Here is an 18,739-nt window from a genome sequence, read left to right on the forward strand (position 1 = left end):
CTGCCAGCTCGGCTGTGGCGGCCACGGGGCCGCTGCTCCTTACCATGTGCGGAAGGCGGATGTTGGCAAGACTTCGGATGAGGGCTTGGCTCAGGCCGGACAGTTCCAGAAACAGGGCTTCGTTCTGCTCCTCCATGAGCTTGTTCTCCTCCTCGATGTTCTTCAGGCTCTTCTCCATGGACGAGATCTGCGCCAGACAGAGACGGCAGCCGCCTCCTGACGCGCCCCCTCCGGGAGCGCGCGGGGCATGCCCGCCGGGCCACGCCTCACCTCCCTGTGCGAGGGGGCGCAGAGGCAGGGGCCCTGCCCCGGGCGAGGGCTGGCAGCGCCCTGGTCCCTGGGTGGAGGAGGGGATGCGGTGACGGAGCCAGAGCGGGGGTGCCACGGCTTTAGGTGCCCCATCTGTCCTACGGGCTGGAGAGGAGCATGGACCGCAGCACCCGGGCTCAAGTCCCAGCCTGCTACTAGCTTCCTGCTCTTCCTCTCTGGCAGGGACGCTGTACACACCTCGCGGGATGTCTGCCTGCCTTTGGGTTTCCCCCACCAGCGAGACCAACCAAGTGCCTTATGAAAGCTGTGAAGGCAAGCCAAGCAGGCCGCTGCAGCTCTCTGCAACTCACGGCTGAGTGGGACCGGCCCACGGTCCCTCCTGCACACCCGGGAGAGCATCCTGGGATTTCCGGCACCAACACTTCTTCTCCGGACCCAGCGGGGCACTAGGAGGGAGCCTGGAAGTTCCCGCAGGGGCTCCAAGGGTTCCTCATGGAACAGCAGAGGACAGTTATGACAGGGCTGACGGCCATGGGCAGCCTCGCCTGCTCTAGGCGCCGCAGGCGGCACGTGAGTCTCGGGGTTATAGCAGAATCCTGTGCACAGGGTCGCCACCCCGTGGGGAAGGTGGGCGAGAAGCCCGGCCCGGGGCCTGGCCCAGAGGAGACGCGCTCGGGAGGGCGGCCCCCAGCCTCACCGCATCTCAAAGGGGCCTCAGGGCAGAGGCAGGCTCCCGCAGGGCGTATGACCCGCCAAGCCATCCCTCGGGGGCAGGACGGCGAGCTGCCTCTCGGGGGGCTACGGTTCTGTGAGCTGCGGCTGAGGAACCTCTCTGTCTCATCACCTGGTGACAAGCCTTTGGCTTTAAGAGTTTCGAGTAGAGGTCTGGAGCCTGCCCTCCCTGCCTGAGCCCTCCCGCAGAGCACGCACCTCAAAACACCCTGGGCGGCAACGGGGACTCCAAGTCCTTCCAAGAGGACGATAATAATAATAATTATTATTGAATCATCTGTCTATAAACAGGTGGGCATTGGCAAATAAAGAGAAATCAGAGGTGCTTCCCAAAGGGTGTTGACCCTGGGAGAGCCCTTGGACTTTGAGAAGGAAAGGAGCAGGGAGGTATGGGGGGACAGCCACCCAGTGGGGTGTCTCGGTCCCCAGAGACAGCCCCCGCACCCCTCCTCTGCTCCCACTGCCTGTGAACGTGGAGAAGGTGCTGCACAGCAGGACAAAAATCCCTCCTGATCCTCATGGGCTGATGCTATTTTTACACCAGCTTCTGGGTAACAGGAGGCCAGCGTCAAAGCCCGTCTGCCAGGGGGAGGGGGGGCGGCAACAGTCACGTGGACTCCAGCGTCTCACCCTTCCCACCCGTCCCCTCCGCCCTCCGGTTCCACGGGGCCAGGCCACCTCCTTGTCCCTGGGGCCGTGGCTGGGTGCGGCCTCCCCCTCTGTGCCCCTAGCTCTGCTCCGGCCCCGACTCAGCAGCCAAGGGAAGGGCACAGTCTTCTTTTCAAACTAGACCATCACCGTTCTTTGTGGGTTTTGTTCTTTTTTTTTTTCCGGTTGCCAAGGTTCGTTTTGGGGAAATCAGAGACATAGGATGCAGACACCTAGAATAACGTGTAACCCTGTCCCTCAGCACAGCAGCTCTTTGTGGGTCGGACACCGCGCTAATCGCTTTCCTCGTAGAAATGCATTCCCCCGACAACAGACGAATGCAGTAGGTTCTCCTATTATCTCCACTCTACCTGGGAGGACATCCAGGTACGGGTCAGAGAAGAGGTCCACGAGGTTACTGAGCCAGTTTGTGGCAGTGCTGGGCTGGAACCCAGCTCCAGCCGGGCTCCGAGGACCCACGCTGTGGCCCTGCTCCTCCCAACCGACGGGACTGACGGCCGCCAGCCCCTCAGGACTCCTGACGCTGCTGAGCAGAACCTTGGCGGGGCCCTGGGCTCCCCCCACGCTCCCCGGAGGAGCCGGCCGAGGACGGGAAGGACACACCCTTGGTGTGGGAGGGCGGGGCGGGGGCGGCCAGGCGGCGCCACCCACCTGGGACTGCAGCTGCGCCATGGCGGCCTCCATCTCGGAGTTGGACTCGTTCAGGTCGCGGATCTCCTGGTTCAGCTGCTTGATCTCCTCGTCGTTGTCCAGCACTGCCCCAGAGAGAAGCCTCAGTCGCGGCTCCCGCACGTGGGCGGCAGCCGAGGCCTGATTTCCAGGCGGACCCGGGGACCCCTTTCCCAGGCAGAAGCCCTGGCTCGCCGCCCACGCCTCAGGCTGGGAAAGGTGGCCCTCAGGACTAGTAGACGTGTGTCAGCTGTTTGCCTCCCGGCCCCGGCTCTTGGTGGGAAAATGGACGCCTCTCGGGCAAGTGTTAATTGCTGAGATAAAGATGGAAGTCTTCCCAGATGGTGCCGATTTCCTCAGCTTCCCTCTTCCCGGAGCCTGGGCGAGTTCACAGGCCCACACTACGGCTTCCGGCGCCGCCAGCGGGGCTCACCAACCCCAGGTCAGAGCCGTACCGGCCACGCGAGGGCACAGGGCAGCCAGAGGCTCTGAGCCGAGGTCAGGAGGACCAGCGGCTCAGCTCAGGAGCTCTGTCCCCACCGCGACTCGCTCCAGGGCGGCTCTGCCAGTGCCACCCGCCCGCTCTGGCTGCAGAGACCACGCGCAGAAGGGCAGCCTTACCATCACTTGTCTTGAATTTCGTGCCGAGAGCCTCATCCCCTGAGACTTTTCCCTTCTTTCCAGCAAACGTCGCTCGGGGACAGCCAGACAAGCTGCAAGAAAAGGTCACGCGTGAAAAGCCGGTCCGAGCTCACGCACCGTGGGCCGGTCTGACGTCACGTGTCACCGTGAGCGCTGGCGGCCTGGGGGGGTCCTGTGTGGGACGTCGTCGCTCATCCCCGGCGCCCCTGGCTCCTGACCCCCGCCCCCAGCCTCCCTCAATCCACAGCAGCCCAGGCCGTTCCCAGCTCAAGCCACTGCCCTGAAGGCCGGGTCCCTCGGACGGCTCGGGGCAAGCGCCACGCCACCTTCTCAGAAAGGACCTCCTACCCCCTCCCTGCTGCTCTCTCCCCCGCGTGCGTACCACCCTGCACCAAACCAGGCATTTAACTTATGTGCTGGTTTGCGGGGAGGGCTGCTTGTCTTCCTGTTCTATCTCCAGAGACCGATTTTTTTTTTTTTAATCTTTCATTTATTTATTTATTATTGAGGCTCGCGGCTCCTTAGTTGAGGCACGTGGGCTCCTTAGTTGTGGTCTGCAAACTCTTAGTTGCGGCACGCATGTGGGATCTAGCTCCCTGACCAGGGATCAAACCCAAGCCCCCTGCATTGGAAGCATGGAGTCTAAACCACTGCGCCACCAGGGAAGTCCCCAGAGACCGATGTTTGATGGACTTTCAGTGATGGCTTGTGGAATGAATGGGCTACCAGTTGGGGTCTCACTTCTTCCTCGAGAAGCTACCATTTACCCCTGAGCCCCGGCCTGGCCCTCCCCGGGAGCCTCGCCCGCAGCCCCGCAGCTGGGGCCCTCCTGGGTGATGGGGGGGGGGTGGGCAGAGGCGGCCGGGACAGTCACCTCCTGTGGGTGAGGAAGCTCCCGTTGGCGTGGCCGGAGCCGTCGCAGCCCGGGGTGGGGCAGGTGGGCCCCTCGTTCTTCAGGGGCTTCCAGGAGGAGGAGGAACCATTGAGGGAGCCCTCCTTCTGCCTTCGCGCGGCCAGGGGGCAGCCCGACGCACTTCTGTGAGAGGCGTACTTGCCGCTGATGTGACCAAGCCCCACGCAGCCTGGAACGGGGCACCTGGGCACAAAGAGGTCAGAGGTCAGCCCCAGGCGCCCCCCACCCGGGCCAGACCCTCAGACACGCCGGGGCCTCCTGGATGAACCCCGGGCCTCGGAGCAAGAGAAGGACCTGGGCCTCCCTCCCCAGCATAAGGCTCGTGCCCCCGCTCCGGCCTGGCCTCACACCCCTGCAAGCTGGGGGGTGGGTCAGCAGCCACCTTCTCGCCCCGTCCCTCAGCAGCGGTGACCCATGGGGCCTGGGGCTGGCTCTCGGTGGCCTCCAGGTGCACAGCTGGACCCCGTGGCCAGCACCATTTCTGTATCACCCCAGAGGCCACTTGCTGGGAGCCCGTCCTGAGCACTAGCCGTTTGTCACCGCTCTCTACACGCCACAGGCCCAGCAAGCACACAGGACCCAGTTCACAGAGAGCTCGCTGGGCTGCAGACACGTCATGGGCAGGAAGCCCCTGGGAGGCGGCGGGGCTGGGGCGCGGCGTGCTGCCCGGTGGCCCGCACGCTCGGACTCGTCTCACAGGCGGCCTCCTCCGCCGGGCCCGTCCTCGTACGTCCCCCGTCTCGGCTCTCACTCCCTTCTCACTCATACCAGCCACGTGGGCCCTAACGTGGGCTGTCCACCGAGCCGGCCCAAGGTCACCTTCGCCGCCGATCCAGAGCGGGGTCACTGCCAGGGGCCCCTGCGGGGGACTCGGGGAGGGTCCCTTCTATGTCCACCGCCAAACCTGGACACCTCCCAACCGTGGGGTCCCAGGGGGACCACCGGGCCCGGCCCTCTGAGGTACCTGCGAGGTACCTGACGTTACAAGATCAAAAGGCCAAGTGAGAGGCAGCTCTCCAAGTCGCCACACACCGCTGAGTCCAAGCGCTTGTTTCCCACTCTCTTTGCGAAACCCTTGCCTTCTCCTCAGTGGGGACTGCTGGCGTTTCCCGGTAATTGCCGTCACAGTGAGTGTTTCAGACGTGTCACCAATGACGCTGCTAGGCCCTCCCTCCACCCCCCAGGTCTGAGTCTTCAGAGCCATCAGGTGACCTCACGTTAGGACGTGTGCCGCACCCAGGGGACCCCCGGTCAGAGGTACATCTCTTTGGTCAGGTGCCAGGGTGGCCGGGGGCCACCGAGGCCTCTCCATGGGCAATGGATACGCAGCTCCCGACCCGTCACGCTGGAACCTCCACAGACCTTCCTTCCTTATTTTTTTTTTTGTGGTACACGGGCCTCTCACTGTTGTGGCCTCTCCCATTGCGGAGCACAGGCTCCAGATGCACAGGCTCAGCGGCCATGGCTCATGGGCCCAGCTGCTCCGTGGTATGTGGGATCTCCCCGGACCGGGGCACGAACCCGTGTCCCCTGCATCGGCAGGCGGATTCTCAACCACTGCGCCACCAGGGAAGACCCTTCCTTATTTTTAAATTGGGGTACAGCTGTTTTACAATGTTGGGTTAGTTTCTACTGTACAGCGAGCGAAGTGGAGCTCCTATAGAGCAGGTTCTCGTTAGCTGTCTACTTTACCCGCATTCGCGCGTACGTGTCAATCCCAGTCTCCCAAGTCACTCACCCGCCACCTCCACAGACTGTCTAGGTCAGTTATTCAGCCGTGGCCAGAGGGATTTACTGCAACGTGCTGACCGGCTCAAACGCTGCCGACACGAGACGCCGAAGAGGGAGCTCTTCCTCTACGGGTCCCTCCGCAGCCGCACCAGGGCCTGCCGACCAAGTCACGCCACGCGGCAGGGCCTGGCGCACCGATTGAGGTTTCTGCGGCCACCTGCCCTCGTCTGAGATGCTCGTCAGTTACAAATACGGTTCGTCTACGGCTCGGGAGGAGATCCTATGAAACGGAGGTGCTAAGCGGGCGGCCCCCTCTCCTTGCCCTGGAGCCATTAGAAACTTCATCCATCCCGTAAATGCTGAACTGTTTCTCCAAGTCACATTCTCCACTTGGCTGCAAAATCGTGTTGTTTGTTTTCAAAGCAAAGTTGACAGCACATCAGGAAAAGGCAAACCATTTTTCCCCCGTTAACTTGAAAAACGCTGATCTTGACTTTAATCATTTGCAAATGCAACGCAATTCATTTATCGCCCCTACCAGCAGGATCCTTGCTAAACCCACAACAGCAACGCGCTTGTACGATCACAGGCAAATTCCTAGGTTCTCAGAAGAAAAAATATTCCTTATCCACCCTCTCATTTAGTAGGCAGCGTTCCCAATACCAACAACCAAGCATTTTGCATTTTTGATTTAGCATTCACTACAGTTTTACTGTATAAATTAAATAAACAAGCCACTGCCTTATTACAGCAAACAGCCGGTGGGGGCTGTCCCCTTTGAAGGGCATAATAGTGGTCAATTCGGCCCTTCCTCTGTGGCGGAGCAGATGTTCGGGTAGCCAAGCCGCCGGGGTGAGCTCCCAGAGGAGCATGGGAACCTCGGGCCAGGTTGGTCCGCTCTACAGAGGTGAGCGTCCAGCTGTTCCCGGTCTGCGGGGAGCACGGTCGGGGCAGACCTGCTTCCCGTGGAACTGCGTGCCCTGCCCCAGCCAAGCCACCCGAGTTCCTGGGCCACCAGGCAGCCAGACCCATTCTCTTCCAGTCCTCACCTGCCTGGGGGCACCCACTGCCTGCTCTACCCGGTGTCAGCTCTGAAAGTCCTGGGCGAATTGGGAGGTGGGTCAGTCTGTCTGCACCTGTGGCACAGCCTTGCCCCCACCTGCAAGTGGGGAGCTCGGGGGGGGTCCCCCCTAGAAGGATCAGTTGTCAGCAATACCAGCCCCCACCAGGCGAGTCGGGGTCTGGGTCAGGGCTCCTGACGTGTCAGGCACCCCCAGTGAGAAGGCCAGTAGAGGCTTTCAGGCACTCGGATCGCTTAAGGCCCAGGATGTCCTCTCTCCTCCCCACAGGACTGTTGAGGTCCCAGTTCAAGGCGACCCTCCCAGGCTCCCTCACTGCACGTCAGCCCCCTTCAGAGGTGCAGGAGCGCGCACACAGGATTCAAAGACCTGCTGTCTTTCTAACCACCCTCTCCTCCTTGGCTCTTGCACCTGACCTTTCCCACCAGGCCAGGAGCCGTGCGGACCGCAATGCCCGTGAGAGCCTGGCGTTGCCAGGCCCTGAGCTCCGTGCCCAGGTGCCCGGGCGCGCGGGCAGCAGGCACTCCGCGTCTCCCGGCCCGTCAGACACCGCAAACCTGAGAAGCCCAGACAGGAGCCAGCGCACGCAGGTGCCCTCCACACAACGCACACGGCTCCCGCCTGCGAGGCTGTCCCCGTGCACGGTATGAGCACGTCTGTAAAACTGGGCACTGTCACAGCTATACTAATGCAAGCAGAATCTAGAAGGAGCTTTTAAAGTGATAAAATACAGGAAAACCCCAAGTTTGCACAGCAGCCAGGAGGCCGGCGGGACCCGGACTCACTTCATCATCTCGGGGTCTTCCTTGTCATCCTTCGCGGGCGCAGCCTTGGCTCCACTTTTCTTGGCACGAGGGCAGCCCGACAAGCTGGTTTTGAAAGAGGAAACAATGCCACAGTGGTCCAAGGACAGCAGAGTCTCACACCCCCCTGCCTCAGCCCTCCCCTTAAGCTCTGTGACAGCAGCCCCGGCGGGTCCCGGCGGCAGGGCCACACGCAGGAAGCGGTGCCGTGGGCGCCCAGCTCTGGCCAGAGGGCGCCCGGGTCGGGCTCTGGGAACACTGGCAGTTCCGATGAAAGGGACAGAACCGTGTCCGGATGCAGCACCGTTAACGTCTTACTTGGAGCCTGGAACTTTGTCTGAGGAGGAAACCGGCCCCACCCGCTCCGGCCCGGCACCCAGGGCGTGGCAGGCTCACCTCCGGTGTGACGCGTAGTTCCCCGTTATGTGGCCGGAGCCGTCGCAGCCGGGTGTGGGGCACCTGCGGAGGAGAGCAGAGCTTGGACCAGAGCCGCGGAGGTCACCCAGCCACAGAAGATGCCCCTGTGCTCAGCCCCCTACAAGTCCACCCACTAAGGTCTCACAAACGGCCACGCGAGTCCCGGCCGGCCTGCTGCTGCCACAGCCTCCGGGCCCCCAAGGGGGCCCAGGCAGGCGAAGAGGAGAGCACGTTTCCACTGTGGGATGATGGGCTCCTGACAGCCTCCTGCAGAGGACTAGGCTGGCCTAGAAGGTTCCAGAACACACGTGGGCCTTTAAACAAGCGCCCAGGATGTAAACCTCACACCCAGGACCGGTTCATCCTCCTTGCGCTTGCTGGAGGAAGACGGCCTATTCTCACCGAGGGCTGCCACCATCGTGAGCACAAACGGACAGCACTGAGCACCTGAGACGTGCCACCCCCAGAAGTGGCGACGTCGGGGCGTGAGTCCTACTCGGTGAGCACCGAGCCCGCGCGGACGCAGGCTTTCGAGGGGTGCCCGGCGCCAGCCGAGGGGAGGGAGGGGAGGAACAAAACACAAAAGCCCAACTGTGCACACCCAAAATGTCTGAAGAATAGATCACGTAGAAGGTAAAAACTCCCCTCTGGTACACCAGCTTGGGTTTTCTTATTTTTTCCCTGAACGTCCACTGAAGAAGAATGAATCCGTTCCCGCTGGCATCAGTGGGGAGAGCACCCGATCCTGCAGGTGGGTCCTCAGGAGGCCTCCTCCGGGGTGGACCTGCTGCCTGTGCCGTGTCCCTCGTGAGGGCGTGGTTTCACCCTGTGGGACCCGGCAGGACCCTGGTGCTTTGCACCTGGAGAGCCCGGCACTCGCTGGGTGCTTATCTGCCGTTCCTGGCTTCATCCTCACACGGAGAGAGAACTGTGGAGCCAAGGCCATTCCTCAGCACAAACGTGGACGCAGAAGGACACAGGGCCGAGCGCCAGCCGGGGCAGGACACGGGTGGCCCGTCGGTCAACAGAGGGCTCCCTTGCGCCCAGGCTCCGGCAGCGTCCGAGGCCCCTCCTTTGCATCCTCCTCCCGGACGTCAGCGGGCGGCACTGCCCGCCTATCTCAGGCTGGCACGGCAACACAGAGGGGCTAGAAGCCCAGGAGCCTCCTTCCTGGCCCCTCGGGCTTTCTTGGGGCCCTCTCTTCACCCCCGAGCCAAGTGCCACACATCAGCGCCTCCCTGGCCCGGCAGCCGGCCAACGGGTCAATCTCCCTCCTGTCGGGCTTTGGGGTAACTCAGACCCCACTGAGGTCAGGACGCCTCCCGCCCGTCACGTGTTGTCGCGTTCCAACCCCCACATCTGGGGCAAAGGGGCTTTTGCGTTTTAACGGAAACCACCCACCACCTCTGTCCAGGTAAGCATCACCCTTTCAAGTGAACCCCAGCTGCTGGGAGCTCTTGCTCGGACACTCCGCGTCTCTGCGTGGCCCGCGGTCCCAGCGCACCAGCTGCCCAGAAAGGCTCTCTTTCTCTCTCTCTCTCTCTCTCTCTCTGTCTCTCTCTCTCTCTCCGCCCTGAGGGTGCCAGTGTGTCCCCCGCATGGCTCTCTGTGCTGAGGCCCAGGCCTGGTGACACCCTCTGGAAGGACAGCGCTTCTCCTTCCTGCTCCTTCGCAGCTTCGGAACACGCGAGCTGGGCGCTGCGGGCGGTGGCCAGGACGGCGGGTCCACAGCCGTCCCAGGCCTCTGCGGCCATAAGCGCAGCTCTGGTCTGTGGGTGACACCCCTGCGAGTCGCAGCCTCTGGCGGTGCCCGCGAGCGGGTCTCAGGTCTGGGGGAGGCGACTCGACGAGAACACGCATGTCGGGGCGCTCCTGCTCCAAGAAAAGGCAGGGCAGCCCCACCCTCCTTGCTGGCCTGACGTGATGGCTTTTCCCCAGCAGTCATGTCCGAGAGGGGACGACGTCACACGGCCGGAGAGGCAGCTGTCTGCACTGGGCGCCAGCAGCAAAGGCTACTCTTCCGGCCCCGGGTAACCCCAGGGCCGGCTCCAGGAACCCTCCCACCTTCTGTTCTGAGCGCGCTGTCTGGTCAAGATGAAGAATCCACGCGGCTTGGCGCACGCCAGACGTCCCCCGCCCCCACCCCCGTCCTGTGGCTGGGGCGGGTGTGGCGGGGGGCTGTCCCCCGGCCTGTGCAGAGCGCCCCCATCGCGCCCTCGCGGCCTGCGTGGCTGCCCTCTGGACGCCCACACGTGCAGCGGCAGCCGAGTCCCCAGCCCCTGACCACACTGGGCGCGCGGGCAGGAAGAACCAACGCCCTCGGGATTCGACTGAAACACAGAAAACGCATCGCCCACAACTGTCACTGCCAACCAGGTGTTGACGGGGGGCCGCCGAAAAAGACTCATTTGCAAAAGGCACAGCACAAGTGCCTTTGCCCCCCGTGGACAGGCCACCTTCAGCTGGCGCTGCCACGAGGCCGACCAGGGTGCCAAACCCCCACCGAGCGGGGGGCGGAGAGAGGCGCGCGGGGGGGCCAGGCCGCACCCGCACTGCGGCCTGGGAGAAGCAAGGAGTGCGCCCCACGGAAGGACCCCTGCGGGAGAGAAGCACGTCGGCGGGAGGCAGGGAGTGATTCATTTTCACGCAAGGCAAACTTTCCATTGCCAACTTCCAGCCGAGTTTGGTTTACAGCTCTCGGCGGGCTCTCCGTCTTAGAAGGGCACTGACCCTCCCTGTCGGCCCCATTTCTGGACCCAGACCAAGTCTGCGGGTTCCTTCCAGGAGCCCTGACTAACGGCTCTGCAGGGAAAGGGCTACTGAGGGTATGTGGTCACTTCTAGAATTCCACCACCGCTCAGGCAGGCCTTCAAACTGGAAGACCATGAAAAGTGACCAGTCAGCAAAGCAAGTCGACTGGGAAGAGATAATAGGAGAAAGGACCGTGAGAAAGATGGTAAAAGAAGAGAGGAAGGAAAGCAGGAAGCGGAGGACGGGGAAGCGTTTCGAACCTACAGGACTGAGGGTCTCACTGCATTTCTGGAGCTGGACACGGGGAGAGCGAGAGCACACGTGTGAATCTGCCACGATGAGCTGAGCCTCCGAACATGCGGCTGTCAAAGCCGATAGTTCCCAGAAAGACGCTTCTGGTCACGAACCCTGCCCAGCCTTGCCTGCGGGAACGGAAGGCCCCACTGGTAAAAGAGGCAACGACACGCTTCTCCTGGCTGCGAGGACCAGACAGGTTCCCCAGAGCCACAGAAATGAGGCCGGCAGGACCGGACACTCTGAGAGACCTGGAGCTTCCCGCCCCGTTTCTGAGTCAGCTCAGGTCGCTGGAAGCCTTCGGCAACCATGGCTCCTCGCCTTAGAGGTACCAGAGCCGCAGTTCCTCTCTGGCCCCAGATCAGGATGAGCCGGGGAAACCCGGCCTGGATTCAGGCCCCCCAGCACAGAGGCCCAGGGCGGGAGGAACCCCCTGAAGAAGGGGCGACCTGAGGGACCAAGAGAGGGCCCTCCTTGCACAACCTCGGTCCAGCCTGGAAACCCACAGCCAGCGCCCTGTGGCTTAGGGCTTAGCTCAGCTGAAGGCGCTAAGCCAAAGGCAATCACAGTCCCCAGGTCCAGCCCACAGAGGACGCTGAGAGCCGGGAAACCTCTGGGGGCCTGCTCCTCGCTTGGGCAGGACCATCCAGCAGAGTGGCTGGTGCCAGAGGGCGGCCCTGCCCAGATGTCAGGGGCAGGCGGGGCAGCAGAGAGAGGGTACAGCCAAAGGAAGGGGTGAGCACGGAGGAGAGGCGTGGGGGGGGGCTAGGGGCCAAGACGGAAGCAGCTGGAAGGGGCTGCATGAAGAGGAAGAGCACAGAGCTTTCTCTGCCGTCACCAGCATCCAGGTCACTTAGCAAGAGCTGCCCAGCCGGTAGCCCTCTGAGCCAAGGCGAGACTTACAAGCCAAGGCCAATTTGGGACTTCTCCCGAATCTCCACGGCAGGAGGAAAGCAGGCCCAGACAGCCCGTCAGGGGTCCTCAGGACAGGGAGAGAATGGGCCAGGCCACCACGAGCCAGAGGCAGGTCCTACCCCTGCTTGGCCCTCCTGGCCCTCGGCCCTCAGAGGGGAGCACAGGAGCCTGTAGCGGCCCCGGGCCCAAGGGGGCGGGTAGACAGCGCACTCAGAGCAGCGAGATACGGGCAGACGGCGCGCTCAGAGCAGCAAGATATGGGCAGCAGTGGCGCTCAGAACAGGGAGATACGGGCAGCAGTGGCGCTCAGAGCAGCGAGATACGGGCAGACGGCGCGCTCAGAGCAGGGAGATACGGGCAGCAGTGGCGCTCAGAGCAGCGAGATACGGGCAGCAGTGGCGCTCAGAGCAGGGAGATACGGGCAGCAGTGGCGCTCAGAGCAGGGAGATATGGGCAGCAGTGGCGCTCAGAGCAGCGAATTACGGGCAGACGGCATGCTCAGAGCAGGGAGATACGGGCAGCAGTGGCGCTCAGAGCAGCGAGATACGGGCAGCAGTGGCGCTCAGAGCAGGGAGATACGGGCAGACGGCGCGCTCAGAGCAGCGAGATACGGGCAGACGGCGCGCTCAGAGCAGGGAGATACGGGCAGCTGTGGCGCTCAGAGCAGCGAGATATGGGCAGATGGCGCGCTCAGAGCAGGGAGATACGGGCAGCTGTGGCGCTCAGAGCAGCGAGATATGGGCAGATGGCGCGCTCAGAGCAGGGAGATACGGGCAGCAGTGGCGCTCAGAGCAGGGAGATACGGGCAGACGGCACGCTCAGAGCAGGGAGATACGGGCAGCAGTGGCGCTCAGAGCAGCGAGATACGGGCAGCAGTGGCGCTCAGAGCAGGGAGATACGGGCAGACGGCGCGCTCAGAGCAGGGAGATACGGGCAGCAGTGGCACTCAGAGCAGCAAGATACGGGCAGACGGCGCGCTCAGAGCAGGGTGATACGGGCAGCAGTGGCGCTCAGAGCAGCGAGATACGGGCAGACGGCGCGCTCAGAGCAGTGAGATACGGGCAGCAGTGGCGCTCAGAGCAGCGAGATACGGGCAGCAGTGGCGCTCAGAGCAGGGAGATACGGGCAGCAGTGGCGCTCAGAGCAGGGAGATACGGGCAGACAGCGCGCTCAGAGCAGGGAGATACGGGCAGCAGTGGCGCTCAGAGCAGCGAGATACGGGCAGCAGTGGCGCTCAGAGCAGCGAGATACGGGCAGCAGTGGCGCTCAGAGCAGCGAGATACGGGCAGCAGTGGCGCTCAGAGCAGGGAGATACGGGCAGCAGTGGCGCTCAGAGCAGGGAGATACGGGCAGCAGTGGCGCTCAGAGCAGCGAGATACGGGCAGACGGCGCGCTCAGAGCAGGAAGATACGGGCAGCAGTGGCACTCAGAGCAGTGAGATACGGGCAGCAGTGGCGCTCAGAGCAGCGAGATACGGGCAGCAGTGGCGACAGCCCAGCCAAGCAGAATCAGCCCCTCCATGGCCCTGCCTCCCGGCCCCATGGCCCCGTGCCTCTGGCTGGGGCCGGCCTGTGCCAGAGCCCTGGAGAAGGCTGCTTTTGGCCGGAGCCTTGTGGAAGGAGCCAGCGGAGCAAGGCAGCCACCCCAGAGGCGGGAGGCCAGGAGGGCAGACATACTTGAGGTCAGCAGAATGTGCAGCCATGAGGTTTCTGAGGCTCTTGTCAGCAAGAGGGCAACCAGAGAGGCTGAAAGAGAAGAGATGGGACACCGGGGTGAGCCAAGAGGGGCAGCAAAGGAGCAGAGGAGGAAGACCCACCACGCAGCACCCAGGCCGGGCCAGGCCGGACCCGAGCGGGGCACGAACCTGCGGTGGGAAGCGTAGTTCCCAGTGATGTGGCCGCTGCCGTCACAGCCGGGGGTGGGACAGCTGGACAAAGGAAACAGAGAGTCAGAACCCAGGGCGAGGCGGCCCCACCAGGCCCGCCCCCCAGGCTGAGGCCGCTCGGAGAGGGAGGCTGGCACCTGCCTCTGGCTCACCCGAGAGCCTGGGAGCAACTCCTCCCCACCAGCCCTCAGAGCCGGGCCCTCGCCTCTCGACTACACGTTTCTCCCACACACCTTAACTCAAGAAGCAAAGGGAACCCACGTGAAGCTCAGCTTAAAGTCGGGCTGCCTCCGAAGCCAACGCGCTGGGCAGGCACACGTGTGCGTGCCGGGGGACGGGCGTGCGGGGACCCCCTTCCTGACGTGGCGGGGCCTTCCCGGAGGACAGGGCCCCAGGCCAGAGCCGTCCCGGGGCGAGCCAGCTAGCGGGCAGGAGGACGCTGGAAGCTGGCGGGGTTCGGGGCAGGAAGAGGAACCCCGGGAACAAACTCTAAGCGTCGGGGGGGGGGGCCGGGTCACCTGAGGGGCAGGGGCCACGCCTCTCACAGTCCCCTAGGGAAGGTGGTCCGCAGTGGGGGCTGGCCAGAAGGCTGTGGCGTAGCTCACGTCTACCAGGAGCCGCCCCCTCTCCGGTGGCATCTGGTTAAACTGACCCGACTGCCGGAGCTGAGGACACGGAGCCCAAGGCAGAGCAGCCCTCGGGCCCGGGTGCCGGGGGCCAGGAGCGCAGCGGGCCCTCGGGAGAGGCCCTCCCCGCCCCCCAGCCCTTGTCCGCTCTGCGGGCCGGACGGGGGCTCTCCCTCACTCTTCAACAGCCTGCAGGAGCGGGGCCGGAGGCCAGCGCGGCGCAGCGGTGAGAGGACGCCTTCCCCCGCTGCCTGGCCCGGGGGGATCCTAGTAGCGGAGGCCCAGCCTCGGGCCACCACGGCAGCCAGGCCGGGAGGGCGGTCTGCACACGGGGCTGCGCGGGGGCCAGCCCCAGCCTCATCATCACGAGCTCCCAGCGAGGTGTGCTCCCTTCCGGACCGTGGCGGTCCCCTGGGGGGTCCTGCCGTCCCAGGTGGGCACTTACGTGAGCAGCTCCTTCTTTATGTCCTTGGAGAGAAACTTCAGCTTAAAGTTGGCCAGGGTGACCTCCCCGGGGTACTTCCGGTCCTCCAAATGCTCCTCCGACGCTTCCTGGTCATCTGCTTCAGAAGAAGCAAAAGAATGGGCTGCTGGCTCTGACTGCAAAAAACCAGCAGGGAGAGGTTTTAACCAGCTGGCGGGGGGCCGGGCGCCCGACCCGGGGGCTGAGGGAGAGGGGCCTTTCAGAACGACGCCCACAGAGGCATTTTCCGGAGTCTCCTGTCTTCTGGAAGCAGGAGGAAGACACAGGAAACAGCACGCCCGAGGGGCTGGGGTGCCGCCTCACCTCAGCCACTGCTCCTGAGCTGCCCGGGAACGAGGCGCCCCGGGCACCGCCCAGCACCGCCGCTCCTGACGCCCTCCGCGGCCTCAGGCAGGTGGGTCACCTCCAACTACCCACCCTGGGCTGCAATCTACACACCGAGTGCGGCTCCGCTGGGGCTCGGGACGCACTCAGTCGACAGTGGCACTAAGGGAGTGTTGGCTGAAACGCTATGAGGATGAGAAGGCACGATGTACAAAGTACGATAAAAAATAATCGCGGCGACCTTGGCACCAGCTGGCCCGACCGCCCCCCGCCAGCACGATGGCCTGACCGCCGCAGGCACTTACTAAGCACCCTGACCTCAGATGCGGGGCCTGGAAGTGTTCAGTCGCCACCCAAAGGGCAGGGTGCTGCGGATGCAGGGGTGAACAAGGACAGTCGCCCCCGCCCCCCGTGCAGGCGCAGGGAAGGAGTCCGCGAGAGTCAGGGAGGTCAGTGCCCTACAGGTCAGTCTGTAGCAGACCGTTAGCCCCCGTGGCGGGTCACAGTTCAGATCTCAGGACGGGTACTCGCTGTGTGTCCCCAGCGAGCTGTCCAACCCCCTGGGCGCCACACTTTTAAACCGGAAAACATAGCAGCGCCTCCCAGGACGTCTGGGGTTGGGCTGTGGTCACCGTCTCCACTGTTACTATTGCTGAGCAAGGCACAGCTGGGTGGACGAAGTCCCTCGACTTAAGCCCAGTCTTCAGGAGCAACGGGGCCCTCCCAGAAGCACAGGGGCAGGGGCTGCTCCAGAGCAGGGAGCGCGTCCCAGAGACCCCTAGACACGGGGGCCAGGGGCGTTGGGGTGTTAGGGGGACCTGAGGGGGTGCCGCTGCCAGAGTCAGGTGAGGTAAGGCTAAAGAGTGGGGCAGTAGCCCTACCCAGAATGGCCAAGGAGCCTCGGACAGAGCTAGAAGGAGAGTCTGAGCCGGGAATCCAGGGCCACGGTAGAGGGACTGGGAAGGCCTGATCCGGGAGGTGTTTCTGCGGGTCACCCAATAGGACGTGGGCACCTGTGCCCAGGGCACAGGGGAGGAGAGGAAGGTCCCGGGCGTCAGCTGAGGTTTCCTGCTGGGGAGCGGACTGTCGACCACGGGGCATGGCGGCAGGCTTTCTGTGGCCAGGGACCACAGGACCTGTGACACCAGCGTCATCCACAGAGGACATGACAGTCGTGGGAGGGGGTAAGCATGCTCAGGGGGCACGTGAAGGGGGCGGGGGCGACGCAGGCAGAGAGGCCAGCCTGAGCTGGGGCTCAAAGGCAGGGGCAGGGGAAGGGGAGGAGCCAAAGGAGGGGCCGGGGGGGCGCAGAACTGAATAAGGGTGACAGCAGACGTGGGGACACTACACTGGTGACCCAGAACAGGAAGAGGACGGCCTCGCCGGGCTCAGACTGGGGCCCCACCAGCCAGGCAGAAGCCCCCAGCCAGCCTCCCTCCCCCGGGGGCTCCCTCTAAGAGAGGCGTCCCTCTTCTGAGGCCAGACATTGACTTGCAGCCATGCGACCGAGGCAGAAGACCTAGGCCTGGGGCTCAGCGGGCTCCTCTGTGAAGGGGGGCTGCATGCGAAGTCTGTAGAGAGAGGGAGCCTGGCTGGCCCCGAGGGTGGGACTGCGGAGGGGCTGGGCTCTCAGACAGGGACCCTCACCCCCGCCTCCTCCCCCTCCACAGGGGCCTGCCGCCCTCGCCCCCCTGGGAGTGGGGGCCGGCAGGGAGGGCAGGGCTGGGAGGGCACCCACAGGCCCGTCCACACCGTGCGGAGGCCGCCTGGTCCGAGCCCTCAGAGCGGGGCCTTGCTGTTTGGGAGCCCCCGAAAAGCCCTCCATCAGCCCCCGTCTCAGACGGGCGGAGTGACTGGGGAGGGGATGTTCCACTGCCCCCAGACTACAGCTCCAACACAGCGGCCTGCTCTGCTGCTCTTTCCCAGGCAGCACTGCCCGGGGACTCTGGCCACCGGCCGCCAAAGGGGCTCCTGAGTCCAGGCGTTTCCTCCTGCCTCCGTCCAGGGAGCCGCGCGCCTGAAGCGCCCCGGGGACAGTGAGCAGAGGCTGCTGCCAGAGTTCAGGGCGCCCCTCGGCCGGACAGCAGGCTGGTGGGAGGCCCACGGAAACGAGGGATCCGGAGCCATCCCCAAATCATCCCCCCTGGGATCCGAATGAAAGCCCTGCTCCTCCCCGCACTCTCGGAGAACCGCGCTGGACCCTGCAGAGGTGAGACGAGGCCACCTCCCTCTCGGAGGGGACGAGGCCACAGACCGGCCCAACGGGGAAAATCCCTCCAGGAAGGTGGCCTTAGCTGCCCGAAGGGCGCAGGGCCCTGGGTGGGACGGGGCAGGACACATGGAGGCCCTGCCCGGAGCGAAAGTGCGTCCACACCCACCCTCGGGCGAGGCAAACTGACCATCAGCGCCGGCTCGACCCGCTGCCAGCTCGGGACCCCAGGACCCACCTCCTCAGGCTCCTCCTCTCGCTGGCGGCTGGGCTTGGTGTAGTCCAGGGGCCGGTCCCACTCGTCCTGGCGGGAGGCGTGGCTGGACTGCGGCGAGGTCACGGAGCTGCTGGGGCCGCCAGCGGTGCTCTGGCCCTGGGAGGCGTCAGGCGAGGTCACGCCGGGGCCGCCGCCGCCGCCGCTGCCACCGCCGCCGCCGGGGAGGGCGCTCTCCCGCCGGCGGTGTCTGCGCATGCTCAAGTCCAGGGTTCCGTTCTCGTCCACCTCGATGTCCGCGGCCTGCATCGCAAAGGTATCGACTGTGTTAGACGCCACCCTCTTCCCGTGTCCATTACTCAGCTCACCGGAAGCCCGGACAGCGTCTCCCTCCAAAGGAAGCAGAGCCAAACAAGAAGAGAAGCGCCTGTGAGAAGAAAGCGTCCTGAAGCGGACGCAGACTACACTCTGCCCGCTCCCCTGAGGCTTCCAGCGCCAGAAAAGCCGAGCCTTGGCACGGCAGCTCGCGTGGGCCCCGACGCACGCGCAGGGCCCTCAGGCTCGGCGGGACGTGGGAGCACACGCGTGCACAGCCACTCGGGGCCCCTCGGGCCCGGCGCACGGAGTCTGGAGGGGACCCGTCCAGCGCCCCTGCCCAGCAGGGCCAGCGGTCAGGAGGGAGACGAGGAAAGCGCGGTCACCACCTAGTGGACCCTGGGTTGGCTGAGTCCCCTTCGCGCAGGCGGCACGTGCCCCTGACCGCAAAGCCCAACCCCCTCCTCTGCCTCGGAAGGGGCTCCCGGCGGGGGACACACCAACCTTGCCGGGCAGGTCCTGCGGCTTCGTGCTGAGGTTCTCGGGCATCTCCCAGCAGCGCGTGGAGAGGTTCAGGATGGCCGTGGCGGCCATGTGTGCAGCCTCTGCGTCGTGGGCGTAGTCGAAGCCTGTAGAAGAGAGGACGAAGTGCAGGGGCTGGGCCTGGGGGCAGAGGCCTTTGGGAAAGGTTTGGCTGCAAAACGGGAACGACGGCAGGCTGATATTATACCGCCTGAGCGGGAGGCGGCCACGGAGACACGGGGCGGGCGGGGGTACTTTGGGGTGGCCGGGAGCAA

At 64.4% G+C, this 18,739-nt stretch overlaps 1 protein-coding gene across 8 annotated transcripts in view; it reads right to left on the reverse strand.

Moving 5' to 3' along the window:
- MYT1 (myelin transcription factor 1) overlaps positions 1-18,739 on the reverse strand; it is a 91,754-nt gene that overhangs the window by 2,152 nt on the left and 70,863 nt on the right. For all 8 annotated transcript variants that reach the window (XM_067013471.1, XM_067013470.1, XM_059036506.2 and 5 more), the window contains 11 exons: positions 18,447-18,571; positions 17,652-17,930; positions 14,842-14,996; positions 13,750-13,812; positions 13,562-13,630; positions 7,905-7,967; positions 7,491-7,574; positions 3,857-4,078; positions 2,962-3,053; positions 2,323-2,426; positions 44-187 (listed from right to left, as the gene is read on the reverse strand). In XM_067013471.1, the coding sequence (XP_066869572.1) occupies positions 44-187; positions 2,323-2,426; positions 2,962-3,053; positions 3,857-4,078; positions 7,491-7,574; positions 7,905-7,967; positions 13,562-13,630; positions 13,750-13,812; positions 14,842-14,996; positions 17,652-17,930; positions 18,447-18,571 (1,400 nt within the window). The remainder of the gene's footprint in view (positions 1-43; positions 188-2,322; positions 2,427-2,961; positions 3,054-3,856; positions 4,079-7,490; positions 7,575-7,904; positions 7,968-13,561; positions 13,631-13,749; positions 13,813-14,841; positions 14,997-17,651; positions 17,931-18,446; positions 18,572-18,739) is intronic.

The sequence above is a fragment of the Kogia breviceps genome, chromosome 14 (assembly GCF_026419965.1).
Source record: "Kogia breviceps isolate mKogBre1 chromosome 14, mKogBre1 haplotype 1, whole genome shotgun sequence".
In the NCBI taxonomy this organism is placed as follows: Eukaryota; Metazoa; Chordata; class Mammalia; order Artiodactyla; family Physeteridae; genus Kogia; species Kogia breviceps.